The 18,335-nt window shown below is 39.0% G+C and overlaps 1 protein-coding gene across 1 annotated transcript in view; it reads left to right on the plus strand.

The window, feature by feature from the left end:
* Positions 1-18,335, plus strand: part of WIF1 (WNT inhibitory factor 1) — an 89,113-nt gene that overhangs the window by 60,780 nt on the left and 9,998 nt on the right. The window contains exons 4-7 of the mRNA XM_081249227.1: positions 4,467-4,607; positions 5,494-5,589; positions 13,207-13,302; positions 17,405-17,500. Coding sequence (XP_081105353.1) covers positions 4,467-4,607; positions 5,494-5,589; positions 13,207-13,302; positions 17,405-17,500 — 429 coding nt within the window. The remainder of the gene's footprint in view (positions 1-4,466; positions 4,608-5,493; positions 5,590-13,206; positions 13,303-17,404; positions 17,501-18,335) is intronic.

Below are 18,335 nucleotides of genomic sequence, written 5' to 3' on the forward strand. Positions count from 1 at the left end.
TAGTCTCATAGCGTTGTGGTCAGAAAAGATACTTGATACGATTTCAATTTTCTTAAATTTACCAAGGCTTGATTTGTGCCCCAAGATATGATCTATCCTGGAGAATGTTCCATGAGCACTTGAGAAGAATGTGTATTTTGTTGTTTTTGGATGGGATGTCCTATAAATATCAATTAAGTCCATCTTGTTTAATGTATCATTTAAAGCTTGTGTTTCCTTATTTATTTTCATTTTGGATGATCTGTCCATTGGTGAAAGTGGGGTTTTAAAGTCCCCTACTATGATTGTGTTATTGTCCATTTCCCCTTTTCTGGCTGTTAGTATTTGCCTTATGTATTGAGGTGCTCCTATGTTGGGTGCATAAATATTTACAATTGTTATATCTTCTTGGATTGATCCCTTGATCATTATGTACTGTCCTTCTTTGTCTCTTGTAATAGATTTTGTTTTAAAGTCTACTTTGTCTGATATGAGAATTACTACTCCAGCTTTCTTTTGATTTCCGTTTGCATGGAATATCTTTCTCCATCCCCTTACTTTCAGTCCGTATGTGTCCCTAGGTCTGAAGTGGGTCTATTGTAGACCGCATATATACGGGTCTTGTTTTTGTATCTATTCAGCCAGTCTGTGTCTTTTGGTTGGAGCATTTAACCCATTTACATTTAAGGTAATTATCGATATGTATGTTCCTATTCCCATTTTCTTAATTATTTTGGGTTTGTTATTGTAGGTCTTTTCCTTCTCTTGTGTTTCCTGCCTAAGGAAGTTCCTTTAGCATTTGTTGTAAAGCTGGTTTTGTAGTGCTGAATTCTCTTAGCTTTTGCTTGTCTGTGAAGCTTTTAATTTCTCCGTCAAATCTGAATGAGATCCCTGCTGGGTAGAGTAATCTTGTTTGTAGGTTTTTCTCCTTCATCACTTTAAATATGTCCTGCCACTCCCTTCTGGCTTGCAGAGTTCCTGCTGAAAGATCAGCTGTTAACTTTATGGGGCTTCCCTTGTGTGTTATTTGTTGTTTTTCCCTTGCTGCTTTTAATATTTTTTCTTTGTTTTTAATTTTTATAGTTTGATTAATATGTGTCTTGGCGTGTTTCTCCTTGGATTTATCCTGTATGGGACTCTCTGTGCTTCCTGGACTTGATTAAGTATTTCCTTTCCTATATTAGGGAAGTTTTTAACTATAAGGTCTTCAAATATTTTCTCAGTCCTTTTCTTTTTCTCTTCTTCTTCTGGGACCCCTATAATTCGAATACTGGTGCATTTAATGTTGTCCCATAGGTCTCTGAGACTGTCCTAAATTCTTTTCATTCTTTTTTCTTTATTCTGCTCTGTAGTAGTTATTTCCACTATTTTATCTTCCAGGTCACTTATCCGTTTTTCTGCCTCAGTTATTCTGCTACTGATCCCTTCTAGAGATTTTTTTTTTTTTTTTTTTTTTGCGGTACGCGGGCTTCTCACTGTTGTGGCCTCTCCCGTTGCAGAGCACAGGCTCCAGATGCGCAGTCTCAGTGGCCATGGCTCACGGACCCAGGCGCTCTGCGGCATGTGGGAGCTTCCCGGGCCGGGGCACGAACCCGTGTCCCCTGCATCGGCAGGCGGACTCTCAGCCACTGCACCACCAGGGAAGCCCCTAGAGAATTTTTAATTTCATTTGTTGTGCTGTTCATCACTGTTTGTTTGCTCTTTAGTTCTTCTAGGCCCTTTTTAAATGTTTCTTGTATTTTCTCCATTCTATTTCCAAGATTTTGGATCATCTTTACTGTCATTAATCTGAATCCTTTTTAAGGCAGACTGCCTATTTCCTCTTCATTTGTTAGGTGTGGTGGGTTTTTGCCACTCCTTCATCTGCTGTGTGTTTCTCTGTCTTCTCATTTTGCTTAATTTACTCTGTTTGGGGTTTCCTTTTCGCAGGCTGCAGGTTCGTAGTTCCCGTTGTTTTTGGTGTTTGTCCCCAGTGGCTAAGGTTGGTTCAGTGGGTTGTGTAGGCTTCCTGCTGGAGGGGACTAGTGCCTGTGTTCTGGTGGATGAGGCTGGATCTTGTCTTTCTGGTGGGCAGGTCCACGTCTGGTGGTGTGTTTTGTGGTGTCTGTGGACTTATTATGATTTTAGGCAGCCTCTCTGCTAATGAGCGGGGTTGTGTTCCTGTCTTGCTAGTTGTTTGGCTTAGGGTGTCCAGCACTGTAGCTTGCTGGTCGTTGAGTGAAGCTGGGTGCTGGTGTTGAGATGGAGATCTCTGGGAGATTTTTGCCATCTGATAGTATGTGGAGCTGGGAGGTCTCTTGTGGACCAGTGTCCTGAACTTGGCTCTCCCACCTTAGAGGCACAGCCCTGATGCCTGGCTGGAGCACCAAGAGCCTGTCATCCACAAGGACACAAGAGTCTTCTAAATTATTCTCCTCTGGATATCAGTCGGTAAGGTAACTGCTGGTCATCACAATGCGTATTCAGAAAAATCCACGTTTTACTCCTGTGCTCTTTTTCTTGTTTCTGCTAGCAATTAATATCCTGAACAGGATACCCATTCACAAATGCCAAGTTCACCATAAAAGCAGATAATTCCATACAGCTCTTCCCTACAAGACTGCCTCCAGTTAGCTCTCAAAGTGCACGATTGTTCGGTGAAGATACAATCCAGGTGCAGAGCAGGGGGAAGAAAAGAAAACTGGGAGGAAAAAGAAGAGGCAGATAGAATAGTAGAGACTGATAGAGGAGAGGGCAGAAAAAAAGGGAAGACATTTGTTAAAAACAAGGAAAGAAAAGGCCGTTAAGTGAGGAAGTCTGTGAGCTCTCCGACAAGAATCGGAGTCTTGCTTTTTGCAAATCTTCTGTATCCATATAGCCTTTCAGAATCCCTTGGTCCCCAAGTAAAATTTCCAGATCCGGGATGCAGCCATAAGAAAGAATCCTATGTATATTTCACAAGTATCCCACAATAACAGATCCAACGCGGTTTTCCTTCTACAGTCCTTTGCTTCCTTTTGAAATGGAAATCCCTACTATGGATTTTTGTATTTTGTAAATTTGCATTTTCATATATACAATTTCATTAAACCAAGGTTTTCAGTGGGGACAATTATACTTTGGGACTTCAGAAACAAGGTTGTTTTTTTTTTTCTCTTTTTATTTCTGTTAAAATATCTGGGTTTTTTCATCATTTAATTATTTACAATGCTCAGATCTCAAGATTCAGGAGAACTGGAAACCCATGGTATTTGGAGAAGAGTACAGTAATGAACACTGACAATGCCAAAGCCTTGAGAGTGGTTTCTGGTTGCCAAGCACGTTAAGAAGATTGTATGACCAACTGGTGTGCAGCGCATTATGGAAAAGAGCACACTGATTTCTAGCTCACTTCTTCTTGTACAACTAGGGGAAACGTTTATGAAAACTCTGAAGGGAAAGGATTTTTCTTGGCATGGTATGATTTTCCCAAGCTTGGCAGTAACCATAACCTGCCATACAGAAACCAAATGAAACAGAATTTCATATGTATACCTCTTAGCAATATTTGTTCTATTCATAAGGAAGAACTGGAGTCTAGTGGATCAGCTAGATCAGTCTTCTCCAGTGGATATGTTAGGATAATCCAGTGGATTTCAGAAATTTATGAAGTCAGCCTCTCAGCCAATGACTTGAGCCAATTTCCCCCCAATGATTTGTGGGTATTTCACAGCTGAAGTTGTGGACAACTCTTCGCCATCTCTGTACAGCAACACTATTAGTTCCCACTCTCTGCTTAGTCTACACCTACATACCGCAAGTGATCATCAGTTTCACTGAAAAGAAGTGTCTCCTCTTTAGGAACCTAAACCATTAGATTGTCTATTGTGAGATTACTTCATCACAGCAAACTCTCTTCTAGATCCCCAAGATATGGACACTTCTCAATATTAACAAATAGCCTGAGAAAATATTAAATTTATTAACTCAGTCCAATGATTGGGGTCTAGTCTGAGTTGTAGAATATTTCTAAAGAAGACATTTTGTCACTTTCAAGCATACAGAGTAAAAATAAACCAGTGGGGTGTTGCTTATAGGGCTTTATTTAATAGATTCTGCAATGCTGACTTTTAGCTCTTTTTGAATTATATGGAGGCTGGTGAAAGCGTTCACAAAGTTTCTTCTCCTAATAAATCTATGCTACCTATTTGCACCTTTACTTCTTAGAGAACATTTTACCATCTTTTTTTTCAAGATGGTACAAGTTCAGACTATGAACAAAATATCCCATTTCATATTAGTAGGGTACAAATTAATGAGCATCATTAATTCTCCACTCAGCATGATGTACACGTTCTGTGGAGAATGCCCAGATAATCAAAATACAGTCCCTACTCTAGTGGAGATACAAGCATGTCTGATAACAAAAGGTGAACATTTTTGCTTTGTTCTTTGTCTCTCTTACCAAGATCTCTGTAAAACTGGGATCAACTAGATAAACTGTTTCTCCATACCCTCTTTTTCTTTAGTTGTTCAAGTTGGTTTTCCATGTCTCGGCAAACAAGATGGAGTGGCAGCATTTGAAGTGAATGTGATTGTAATGAATTCTGAAGGCAACACCATCCTGCAGACACCTCAAAATGCCATCTTCTTTAAAACATGTCAACAAGGTAATCAGTGATGATGATTCCAGAGAAGGCTCATAAGGCTTCCAGGTGTGATTTGGGCCAAAAATTGTAGCTAGATAGATAGATAATTATTTTGTATCATTAAAACCACACCAGTGGGAGGAGGGGTAAACGCAGGGTCCGCTTATAGTACTAAGACAGACTTTCTCTGCTTTGACTGCACTCACAATTTTAGGAACTCCAGCACCCTTCAAAATGCCCTGTCTTCCACCTCTCTTCTTTCCCTCCTCCAACACAACCTTTGGGAGTCCCCACCCTCATAGCAAGGGTGCCAGTCATCACCAGCAACTACTATGACCCATACGCCCCGCCAAAAGCTTGGTGCTTTTGACTTCCAAAGATCATGCCAGTGATCTCTGCCAGGCCTTTGCACCTCTCCATCACAGCCCGGATACCCAGTTAAGCATGAAGGCTTTCCCATGCTGTCTCCTTTCCCATCCTGATACAAGCTCTTCCAACACAGAATTTAAGCACTGGAGGCTTTCAGTGCCCTAAAGATGTACCAAAAGGTCATTCCCCCCTCTGAAAATGAATATTGAGGGCAATATCCATCATTCTGTTTCAGTGTAAATTTAAGGAGGTGCAGTAGATTGATGGGTGGGAGGAAGGCAGAACATAAAGCTTGCTTTGCCTTCTTCCACGAGCTCCCTACTGTTGGAAGTAGGATTGAGAGGCAGTATCTTACTTTCATGAAGACTTAGTGAAGTACAGGCAGTGTAGAGAGAATGAAGTGGAAGTACTGGTATTCAATAAATTATGATAATTGGTGTGCTGGGGAAAAAGTGACCGTTAGCCTCTTCATGCCCCTGTAATTCACGCAACATGATTTGAAAGCTGTCTATATAAACCTTGTTTCTCTTTGGTGAAGCTGAGTGCCCAGGAGGGTGCCGAAATGGAGGCTTTTGTAACGAAAGACGGGTCTGCCAGTGTCCTGATGGATTCTACGGACCTCACTGTGAGAAAGGTAAGAACAGAGACAGCCAGCTTCCCTGCTTGCTTCCTAATGAGATGGGTGTTACACAGGAGCCCCACATGTATTTTTAACACATCACCTGAAATTATTTTTCTGGTCACATTATAAGGATTTGTGCAGTCTTAAAAAGCCACAGAAAAGCTATTGGAAAGTATTCTGCTAGGAGTGGTTTTCTGTTAAATCCAATATGTGGTGACAGGAGCAGAAAATTGGCACAATGTCTACATTCTTTGTGGCCACTTTCACTCTCCTCCACCCCCCTCCGCAATTCACTATTATATATACTATGCTTTAGCATAATCTTATGAAAGTTTTGAGTTTTTTTCCCTCCACTAAAATTAGTTTTAAAAAGCTAGTATTATGAGTGATTTGAAAGTATCTACTCCAATTAAAAGTAGCTTGTTTCACAATTAAGTCTACACCTGAGTTATGAAGGTGCTCTAGGCAAAAAAAAAAAGAAGGATGAAAATCATTTGTGTAGTAAATATATATATTTTGGTGAAATTACTACTAAGAAAGCTATATGAAAAAAGAGATGAACATGAAAATGTTTATTAACCACAAAGGTGTCTAAACCACAAGCTCACATATACTGAGCTTATTTGACCAGAGTAAGCAAAATATTTTTCATCTTCAAAAAATAGATTTTTTTCTTGTTTGCATTGATTTTTTTCTTTATTTTATTTTCTTAATTGAAATATAGTTGGTTTACAGTGTTGTTAGTTTCAGGTGTACAACAAAGTGATTCAGTTACATATATATATTTTTTTCAGATTCTTTTCCCATATAGGTTATTACAAAATATTGAGTATAGTTCTCTGTGCTATACAGTAGGTCCTTGGTTATCTAGTAGTGTGTGTATCTGTTAATCCCAACCTCCTAATTTATCCCTCCCCCACCTTCCCTTTCTCCTTTGGTAACCATAAGTTTGCTTTCTATGCCTATGGGTCTGTTTCTGTTTTGTATATAAGTTCATTTGTATCTTTTCTTTTTAGATTCCAAATATAAGTGGTATCATATGATATTTGTCTGTCTAGCTCACTTCATTTAGTATGATTATCCCTAGGTCCATCCATGTTGCTGCAAACGGCATTATTTTATTCTTTTTATAGCTGAGTAATATTCCATTGTGTGTGTGTGTATGTGTGTGTGTGTGTGTGTGTATATATATATATATATATATATATATATCATATCTTCTTTATCCATTCATCTGTCGATGCACATTTAAGTTACTTCCATGTCTTGGCTATTGTAAATAGTGCTGCAATGAACACTGGGTGCAATTTACATTCCCACCAACAGTGTAGGAGGGTTCCTTTTTCTCCACACCCTCTCCAGCATTTATTATTTGTAGAATTTTTGATGATGGCCATTCTGACCAGTGTGAGGTGGTACCTCATTGTAGTTCTGATTTGCATTTCTCTAACAATTAGTGATGTTGAGCAGCTTTTCATGTGCCTCTTGGCCATCTGTATGTCTTCTTTGGAGAAATGTCTATTTAGGTCTTCTGCCCATTTTTTGATTGGGTTGTTTGTTTTTTTTCATATTGAGCTGCATGAGCTGCTTGTATATTTTGGAGATTAATCCTTTGTCAGTTGCTTTGTTTGCAAATATTTTCTCCCATTCTGAGGGTTGTCTTTTCTTCTTGTTTATGGGTTCCTTTGCTGTGCAAAAGCTTTTAAGTTTAATTAGGTCCCATTTGTTTATTTTTTAATTTCCATTACTCTAGGGGATGGATCCAAAAAGATATTGCTGCAATTTATCTCAAAGAGTGTTCTGCCTATGTCTTCCTCTACGAGTATTATAGTATCTGGTCTTACATTTAGGTCTTTAATCCATTTTGAGCTTTTTTGGTGTATGGTGTTAGAGAATGTTCTAATTTCATTCTTTTACATGTAGCTGTCCAGTTTTTCCAGCACCACTTATTGAAGAGACAGTCTTTTCTCCATTGTATAGTATTTCCTCCCTTGTCATAGATGAATTAACCATAGGTACATGGATTTATTTCTGGGCTTTCCATCCTGTTCCATTGATCTATGTGTCTGTTTTTGTGCCAGTACCATACTGTCTTGATTACTGTAGGTTTGTAGTATAGTCTGAAGCCAGGGAACCTGATTCCTCCAGCTCCATTTTTCTTTCTCAAGATTGCTTTGGCTATTCAGGGTCTTTTGTGTTTCCATACATATTTTAAAATTTTTGCTCTAGTTCTGTGAAAAATGCCGTTTGTGATTTGATAGGGATGACACTGAATTTGTAGATTGCCTTGGGTAGTATGGTCATTTTAACAATATTGATTCTTCCAACCCAAGAACACAGTACATCTTTCCATCTGTTTGGGTCATCTTCAGTTTCTTTCATCAGCATCTTATAGTTTTCAGAGTACAGGTCTTCTGCCTCCTTAGGTAGGTTTATTCCTAGGTATTTCATTCCTTTTGATGTGATGGTAAGTAGGATTGTTTCCTTAATTTCTCTTTCTGATCTTTTGTTGTTAGTGTATAGAAATGCAACGGATTTCTGTGTGTTAATTTTGTATCCTGTAAATTTACTGAATTCATTGATGAGCTGAGTAGTTTTCTGGTAGCGTCTTGAAGATTTTCTATATATAGCATCATGTCATCTGCAAACAGTGACAGTTTTACTACTTCTTTTGCAATTTGGATCCCTTTTATTTCTTTTTCTTCTCTGATTGCTGTGGTTTGGACTTCCAAAACTATGTTGAATAAAAGTGGCAAGAATAGACATCCTTGTCTTGTTCCTGATCTTAGAGGAAATGCTTTCAGCTTTGCACTGTTGAGTATGATGTTAGTTGTGCATTTGTCATATATGGCTTGTATTATGTTGAGGTATGTTCCTTCTGTGCCCACTTTCTGGAGAGCTTTTATCATAAATCAATGTTGAATTTTATCAAAAGCTTTTTCTGCATGTACTGAGATGATCATATGATTGTTATTCTTCAATTTGTTAATGTGGTGTATCACACAGATTGATTTGCGGATATTGAAAAATCCTTGCATGACTGCGATAAATCCCACTTGATCACTGGGTGTGATCCTTTTAATGTATCGTTGGATTCAGTTTGCTAGTATTTTGTTGAGGATTTTAGCATCTATGTTCATCAGTGATATTGGCCTCTAATTTTGTGTGTGTGTGTGGTATCTTTGGTTTTGGTATCAGGGTGATGGTGGGCTCATAGAATGAGTTTGGGAGTGATCCTTCCTCTGTAATTTTTTGGAATAGCTTCAGAAGGATAGGTGTTAACTCTTCTCTAAATGTTTGTTAAAATTCACCTGTGAAGCCATCTGGTCCTGGACTTTTGTTTGTAGTTTTTGCATCACAGATTCAATTTCAGTACTGTTAATTGGTCTGTTCATATTTTCTGTTTCTTCTTGGTTCAATCTTGGGAGATTGTACCTTTCTAAGAATTTGTCCATGTCTTCTAGGTTGTCCATTTTATTGGCATATAGTTGCTTAATCTCTTATGGTCCTTTGTATTTGTGGTGTCAGTTGTAACTTCTCCTTTTTCATTTCTAATTTTATTGATTTAGGCCCTCTCCCTTTTTTTCTTGATGAGTCTGGCTAAAGACTTATCAATTATATTCATCTTTTCAAAGAACCAGCTTTTAGATTTATTGATTTTTTTTATTGTTTTCTTTGTCTCTATTTCATTATTTCTGCTCTGATCTTTATGATTTCTTTCCTTCTACTAACTTTGGGTTTTATTTGTTCTTCTTTCTCTAGTTGCTTTAGGTGTAATGTTAGGTTGTTTATTTGAGATTTTTCTTGTTTCCTGAGGTAAGCTTGTATCATTATAAACTTCACTCTTAGAGCTGCTTTTGCTGCATCCCATAGCATTTGGATCATTATGTTTCCATTTTCATTTGTCTCTAGGTATTTTTTGATTTCCTCTTTGATTTCTTCAGTGATCTATTGGTTATTTAATAGCATGTGTTTTTTGCAGTTTTCTTCTTTTAGTTGATTTCTAATCTCCTGCATTGTGGTTAGAAAAGATGGTAGATATGATTTCAATTTTCTTATATTTACTGAGGCTTGATTTGTGACCCAATATGTGATCTATCATGGAGAATGTTCATGTGTACTTGAAAAGAATGTGTATTCTGAGGCTTTCAGATGGAAAGCCTTAGAAATATTTATAAAAAGCCTTTATAAATATCATTTAAGTCCATCTGGTCTAATGTGTCATTTGAGACCTGTGTTTCCTTATTGATGATGTAAGTGGGGTGTTAAAATCCCCCACTATTACTGTGTTACTATCAATTTCTCCATTTATGTCTGTTAACATTTGCCTTATTATTGAGGTGCTCCTATGTTGGGTGCATATATATTTACAATTGTTATTATCTTCTTCTTGGATTGATCCCTTGCTCATTATGTAGTATCCTTCTTTATCTCTTGGAACAGTCTTTATTTTAAAGTCTATTTTGTCTAATATGAGTATTGCTACTCCAGCTTTCTTTTGATTTCCATTTGCATGCAATACCTTTTTCCATCTCCTCACTTTAAGTCTGTATGTGTTTCTAGATCTGAAGTGGGTCTTTTATAGACAGCATATATACAGGTATTGTTTTTGTATCCATTTAGCCAGTTTGTGTCTTTTGGTTGGAGCATTTAATCTATTTACACTTAAGGTAATTATCAATATGTATGTTCCTATTGCCATTTTGTTAACTGTTTTGGATTTGTTTTTGTAGGTCTTTTTTCTTCCTTTCCTCTTTTGTTCTCTTCTCTTGTGATTTGATGACTATCTTCAGTGTTGTGCTTGGATTCCTTTTTCTTTTTTGTGTGTATATATATTATAGATTTTTGGTTTGCAGTTACCATGAGCTTTTGATGTATCAGTCTATACATATACACAATTGTTTTAAGTTACTGATCTCTTAATTTCAAATGCATTTCTAATATCCTGCATTTGTACTCTCCTGTTCTCATGATTGCTGGTTTTGATATTGTATTTGTGTGCAGATGATTTCCTACCTTTACTGTATGTTTGCCTTTACTGGTGACCTTTCCCATTTCATAACGTTCTTTTTTTTTTTTTTTTTGGCATTACGTGGGCCTGTCACTGTTGTGGCCTCTCCTGTTGTGGAGCACAGGCTCCGGACGTGCAGGCTCAGCGGCCATGGCTCATGGGCCCAGCCGCTCCGCGGCATGTGGGATCTTCCCAGACTGGGGCACGAACCCGTGTCCCCTGCATCGGCAGGCGGACTCTCAACCACTGCACCACCAGGGAAGCCCCATAGTGTTCTTATTTCTAGTTGTGGCCTTTTCTTTTCCACCTAGAGAAGTTCCTTTAGCATTTGTTGTAAAGCTAATTTGGTGGTGCTGAATTCTTTTAGGTTTTGCTTGTCTGTAAAGCTTTTAAATTCTCCATCAAATCTGAATGAGAGCCTTGCTAGGTAGAGTATTCTTGGTTGTAGGTTTTTCCCTTTCATCACTTTAAATATACCATGCTACTTTCTTCTGGCCTACAGAATTTCTGCTGAAAAATCAGTTGATAACCTTATGGGGATTCCCTTCTTTCTTATTTGTCGCTTTTCCCTTGTTGCTTTTAATATTTTATCTTTATCTTTAATTTTTGTCAATTTGATTAGTAGATGTCTTGGTGTGTTCCTCCTTGGTTTAATCCTGTATGGATCTCTCTGCACTTTCTGGAGTTGGGTGACTGCTTCCTTTCCCATGTTAGGGAATTTTTCAGCTATTATCTCTTCAAATATTTTCTCAGGCCTTTTCTCTCTCTTTTCTCCTTCTGGGACCCATATAATGCAAATCCTGGTACATTTGATATTGTCCCAGAGGTCTCTTAAATGGTCCTCATTTCTTTTCTTTCTTTTTTTCTTTATTCTGTTCCACGGCAGTGATTTCCACCACTTTGTCTTCCAGCTTACTTGTACGTTCTTCTGCCTCATTCATTCTGCTGTTGATTCTTTCTAGTGTATTTTTTCATTTCAGTTATTGTATTCTTCAACTGTGTGGTTGTTTTTTATATTTTTGAACTCTTTGTTAAGAACTCTTGTAACTTCTCGCTCTGTGTATCCATTGTTTTCTGAGTTCTTGGATCATCTTTATGATCATTACTCTGAACTCTTTCCTGGGTAGATTGCCTATCTCCACTTAGTTGGTCTTCTGGGGTTTTATCTTGTTCTTTTGTCTGGAATATATTCTTCTGCCATCGCATTTTGTCTAAACTTCTATTTGAATTTTTATGTATATGGTAAGTTAGTTATTGGAGAAATGGCCCTCTGTAGAGGATGTCCTGTGTGTTCCAGAAGTACACTTCCCTCTCATTGCCCAGGGGCCAGGGACCAGCTGGTAGATTCTGACCTGTGTTTGCGGACTCAGTTCTGCAGCCTGCTGGATCATAGTGTTCTTGCTTCGGGTGTCTGCCCCCTGGTGGGTGAGGCTGGTCTAGAGGCTTGTGTAGGCTTCCTGTTGGGAGGGGCCAGTGCCTGCTCACTGGTGAGTGCAGCTGGGTCTTGGCCCTCTGTTGGGGAGGGCCATGTTAAGGGGTATGTCTAGAGGCGGCTGTGGGCTCAGGAAGTCTTTAGGCAGCCTGTCTGCTGATGGGTGGGGCTGTGTTCCTACCCTGCTTGTTGTTTGGCCTGAGGTGTCCCAGCACTGGAGCCTACAGGCTGTTGGGTGGGGCCAGGTCTTGGTGGCAAAGTGTCGGCCTCTAGGAGAGCTCATACCAATGAATACTCCCCGATACCTCTGCCATCAGTGTCCTTGTCCTCAGAGTGAGCCACAGCTGCCCCCCGCCCCTGGAGACCCTTCAAAACTAGATGAGTCTGGCCCAGGCTCCTATGAAGTCATTACTTTTGCCCTGGGTCCCAGTTACACAAGACCTGGTGTGCACCCTCCAAGAGTGGAGTGTCTGTTTCCCCCAGTCCTGTGGAGCTTCTGCATTCAAGCCCCGCTGGCCTTCAAAACCACCTGTTCTGGGGGTTCCTCTTCCCAATGTCAGACCTCCAGGCTGGGGAGCCTGATGGGGGACTCAGAACTCTCACTCCTGTGGGAGAACTTCTGCAATATAACTGTTCTTCAGTTTATGGGTCACGCACCTGAGGGCTATGGGATTTGATTATATCACAAGTGTGCTCTTCCTACTGTCTCGTTGTGGTTTCTTCTTTATGTCTCTGGATGTAGAATATCTTTTTTGGTAGGTTCCAGTCTTTTTATAGATGATTATTTAGCACTTAGTTGTGATTTTGGTGTGCTCATGAGAGGAGGTGAGGTCAAGGTCCTACTCCACCATCTTGTCCTGACCTTCATCTGCACTGATTTTGAAATTGGAAGATTGAGGAAATAAGGCAAGAAAAAATATTTACAGTCTTAAGAAGACCACATCTTAGTTAAAATAATGATTCTGGGCAAATTTTAATTCTCTTCTATGAAATTGGTTGAAAACTAGCCTTATTTACTGCATAAAAATAATTTTTAATATAGCAAACTTGTATCTCTAAAGAGTGACTACTTTAGTGTCAACTGCAAAGCTTGAAAATACAGACCTGTTGTATTATTGACATTTCCAAAACGGTCCTGCTCGCAAAACCCTATTTGGTCTTAATCAGAATTCTCTCTTCCCATTAGCCCTTTGCACACCACGATGCATGAACGGCGGGCTTTGTGTTACTCCCGGTTTCTGCATCTGTCCACCTGGATTCTATGGAGTCAACTGTGATAAAGGTAACTTTCTAAGAACAAGGTTGTTTTTACTTTTTAAATGTTTGATTAAAAGACGTATATTTACTATATCATCACTCTTCATAACAGCTCTGTAAATAGGATGTATCACTTCACTGGCTGCTATAACTTTTTTGTTGTTGTTTTTTTAAATATAAATTTATTTATTGCTGCGTTGTGTCTTTGTTGCTGTGCACAGGCTTTCTCTAGTTGTGGCGAGCGGGGGCTCTCTTCGTTGCTGTGTGCAGGCTTCTCTTGTTGCGGAGCATGGGCTCTAGGCGCACGCGGGCTTCAGTAGTTGTGCCGCGTGGGCTCAGTTGGCTGCTATAACTTTAACCCCAAATTTTATTGTAGCTTAACACAGTACAAGTTTACATTTGCTCACAGAATGCTCCAGGGCAGGAATACTTGGTCAGTGGGCAGGGCAGTTCTTCTCCATGCAGTGATTTAGGGTCCCAGGTGGCTTCCATCAGTGGTTCTGCCTACAGCTTTGGAGCTCTTCAGATCCAGCCAATAAGCAGAGAAAGAAAGACTGGAGTAGGTACTGCCTAAAAAACAAACAAAAAACAAAACAAAACAAAAGCTCAGAAGTGACCTACAAAACTTCAACACCTATTCCATGGATAGGAATTAGCTCCATTATCCTACCTGGATGCAGGCAGGAGAAATGTCATCCCTGGTTGGACAACCATCTCCCAATGACAACTTTATGGGAGGGGAGCGTGGACTTTTGTGAACAATTAACTGCTCCTTCCCTATTGGGGTTTTGGTATGTCCCAAATTAGTTTTATGGGTGAGCTTCAAAGACTGAAATCAAACAGTCTCTTCCAAATTGACTGACCTAGAAGTTCACTGATCCCGAATTTAATTCTCTGCTCACAGATCACATCCCTGAGAGATCAGGATCCTCCTTCCTATGATGCTGCATCATAGCCAGATTTTACTCTCAGAAAGTGGATTCAAATGTGACTCTAAAATAGTACTGAATGATTCATACTCTTTACAGGACAGCTATCTATTTTGCCCAGTTAACATCTTCTATGGAAAAAAAATTAAATTATATCCTTAAAGTGTATGTATTTAATGAAATTATCCTTGTGTCCAAAATGCTAATTGCATGAGTAGGGCACTGTTTCTTTTAAATAACTACTTGCCTCAAAATAAAACGATGTGTTATTTTAGAGAAGTGTCTCTCTTTAGTGATAGTGCAGATAGCACCAGTTAAGATTGAGCAGCTTTTTAAAAAAGAAGGAAAAGCTAAAGGAAAGAGCCCTTAATATGAGTCAGAATAGTCATTTATGGTTGTCTGTTATTTTATGATATACAAAGTACCTTCATACAATTACCTAACTTTACTCTCAACAATCTTTTGAGATATGTAAAGCATCATCCATCTCAATCTCAGCTGAGCAAAATGAGGTTTATAGAGCTTGAGAAGCTTGGCCCAAATTCACACCCTCCACTGTACCATGTTGCCACTCAGGCTACCTGTTTCACATCCTAGTTCCTCTACCAGTGACTGCTTCTGGGCAGAGAACCTCATCTCTCTGGGCGATGCTCTTCCCAACTCTAAACTGGAAATTAAGCCATTGACCCCTGGTTCCCCCACCTCTATGCTAAATGAGATCATGTGTGAGAGCATCTCTACCTTTTAGTTGTAAGTGATCTTCTAAAACTATAGCATTGGAGTGAAAATAATTTTAAAATTTTATGTTCGTAAAGATTAAGCACTAATGACACTGATAATAATAGCCAGTGAATAAAATTCTTTCTTGTGAAGCTTCTTTGCATTTGTCTAAATGTAGCCTTCAGCATCTCTGCTACTTCAAAACTGGACAGAAGTTAATTCTTGAAGCAGAATTAAACTCGTATTATCTCAAAACTATTAGGAAATAGAGCAAATCCTTCAGAGATGTGGATGAAGAATGAATGTATTATCAGGTTTAGAAAGACCATTTGTGAGGCCTGCTTACACAGATGAGGCTGTTATTGGTGCATTTGCACAGTGTACTGTCAATTGTAATGTTTTTCTTACGCTATGGTGTCACAAACGCTGCATGGTCCCTGTTGAAGGAAAAGATATATGTGTATTCCAGTTTCTTTTACATTTGTAATATTTTACCTTCCAGATGAAAGATTTTCTTACTTGTTAGACTTCAGTAACTTTTTTTTATTCTTTTGGAAAGTCTGTTGAAATTCCACTTGGTTTCCCCAGAGATCTGGGAACATTAAAAAATAATGTTTTTTACTCCCTCAACAAAAAGATGCATTTATTAACCAGGAGGGAGTGTAGAGCTTCTGAAAAATGGTTTAATTACTGGCACGGAGCTAGACCTTAGCCCTACATATTTGAAGAAACACTAAAGATGAACTTTTATTGGCTCTTGGGACATCTGTTGCAAACTTTAACAGTTGAGTAGTTAAACACTGGCCTAGCAAACCCTCAGCCCCAGTGAAAGTTACTTGGTGTCTCTGGCTCATTTTCTGAGTCAAGAATCATGGCACAACAGCAATGTAGAGAAGCTTGGTCCAGATGGTAAAGTATTATGCAAATACTAAGGGTGTGGCCAAATTCAGTAATCAGCTTTGTCATATTCTGTAACTTTTGATTATACTCCCAGGTTCATTGCATTCTACACATTAGTAAGGGATAGTGCCCAGAGGGCTCCAGCCAAGTGGGCACAGGTCCTGATGTTTTCTCATCTCTTCTTATTATCCCCAGGAGAAACAGGGACAAGGGGGGAGACAGGACACGCTCACAAAAACAACTGTCTTGTGCTCGCTTCAGCAGCACATATACTAAAATTGGTTAGTCTGCCTCCTGCATAAGGATAACATGCAAATTCGTGAAACATTCCATAATTAAAAAAAAAAAAAAACCTGTCCAGCCCTAACAATACTAGCAGCAAGTAGCAAAGAGGAAGTCCAAGAGCTGATTCTCCTAAATCCTAAATTCTGTACCCCAATGCTGCTGCTCCCCTCTACATCAGGAGGCTTGATTTTGCCAAAGCAAGTACAGCATGGCCTTAAGCTGAGAGGTACTTACGATTTTTAACAAAAAGCTTTATCATTTAAGAAGCATGATATTCATACAATATTCCAGTTGGACTTCTTTTCCACAAAGAAAGCATACACTTAGAACTTTTGGATTTCCTTTCTGAAAGCTTATTCCAGCTTTCGTTCATCTATAGCCAACTTTGGCCTGTTTTATATAGGACAAGAACAAATAGGCCATAAAACTGGAATAGCTGAGAATCAAGTTCTTATTTTCATCTCCTTTACAGAATGAGCCAACTTGTCTATTTTTAGATATGTGCTCTCCCCCGTCCCCATTTCTGTCTTCCCTCTATTTTAGGTGCCAGTGAGCAGTGAAATTTCAGAAGCTGACTCTAAGAGAGAGGGTTTAGTATGAATCACAAACAGTATGATTATTACCTGGAAAATCTAGTTAACTGGACTCCCACAATAATATACCCACATTCTTCATCCCTCCAGCTCATGCTGCCGCCACTTCCCTGCCTGTGGGACCCGCAAGGGGCAACAGTCTGTCTTTTCCTGAATATAATTACTCCTTCCTGCAAATGTCAAAAAAGTCTATTTTAAAAAAATTCCTGTTATATAAGATGCATCTCTGTTCCTCTTACTCAGAAAAGAAGTTGCTTTCTCCTTTGTCTGATCCCAGTATTTATGACTTCTCTCCCTTTTATCTATTCCAAAGAAAGTTTTCTCCTTTTACTCTTCCTTCATCTTAAAAAAATTTTTCTTGGGTTCATAGAGTTCTTCTCCTTTAAGAGCATAGATATTTATAAGAAAATAAAAAAGATAATTTTTTTTTTTTTTTACACACGATGTCTTTTTCCACTAAGAAGTAAACCCCTAGAGGTGGGTCCTGTGTAACGTGTGTGGTATCCTGTTATGTTGCTGGAATCTGCAAATGGTCAAGCAATTGCTTACAATTCCTGTATGTGTAAAGTGGCTTGTTTTGTTAAATAAGTAAATGGGCAAGTAGCAGATGCCTAAGAAGAATCACTTGGCCTTAATGAAATGTTGTTGTTGTTAGATTTAAGCTACTATCTAATGCAATACCCTGTTTTCATTCTAACAGCAAACTGCTCAGCCACCTGCTTTAACGGAGGGACCTGTTTCTACCCTGGAAAGTGTATTTGTCCTCCAGGACTTGAGGGGGAACAGTGTGAAATAAGTGAGTATTGACCTGCATTGCCTTTGTTCGGGGTGGGGGGGCGGAACTTAGAAGCTCCATCTAACCCCTTCGTTTTATTGATGAGGAATCTGAAGCCCAGAGACAATGAATACCTTGTCTAAGGTCTCAGGCCAGTGGTTTCTTTTTACTAGATTGAGCCGCCATCTGTTTTGGCTAAAGGTGGGCAAAGAGTGACATAGCACAGATGACTCAGAGCAAATGCTCTCTGACTCAGTTATCTGGGTTTGAGTTATTCACCATGTTGTGTTGTTTCTTGTTAGTGATTTTTGTCCCCTTCTCATTGTGCAGAGCCCATAGTTTCAGCCTGGAAATGTAGATCAGAGCTTTAGGACAGCTGGACTTTGTTCACCTACCTGTAGGCATAGAGAGTTTTTTCTCTGGCACTCACTGCCACATTTCCTAACCAGACGGAGCCTAGTAACTCATCTCAGAGAAAAGGATAGACTCAAGGTAAAAGATGGGGAAAAAAAGCTGCAGAGCAATAAAAACAAACAAAAACCTAATAGCACATGCAACAACATGAATGAATTGCACAGATGTTATGCTAAGTAAAAGCTGGACACAAGAAAGTGCATGCTGCATGATTCCATTTTTATGAAGTTCAAGAACAGGCAAAAGTAATGGATGATCATAGAAACAAGAATAGTGATGGGGGCACAAAGGAACTTTATGGGGTGCCAAAAATGCTCTATATCTTGATTGAGGAAGTGTCTCATGAGTGTTTATTTATGTAAAAAAAAAAAAAGAGTTGAGCCATAAACTTAAAATCAGTGCACATTATGCCTTCACTAGATGTTTGTCATGCTTTGATACA

The sequence above is a fragment of the Mesoplodon bidens genome, assembly GCF_964165515.1.
Source record: "Mesoplodon bidens genome assembly, chromosome: 11".
In the NCBI taxonomy this organism is placed as follows: domain Eukaryota; kingdom Metazoa; phylum Chordata; class Mammalia; order Artiodactyla; family Ziphiidae; genus Mesoplodon; species Mesoplodon bidens.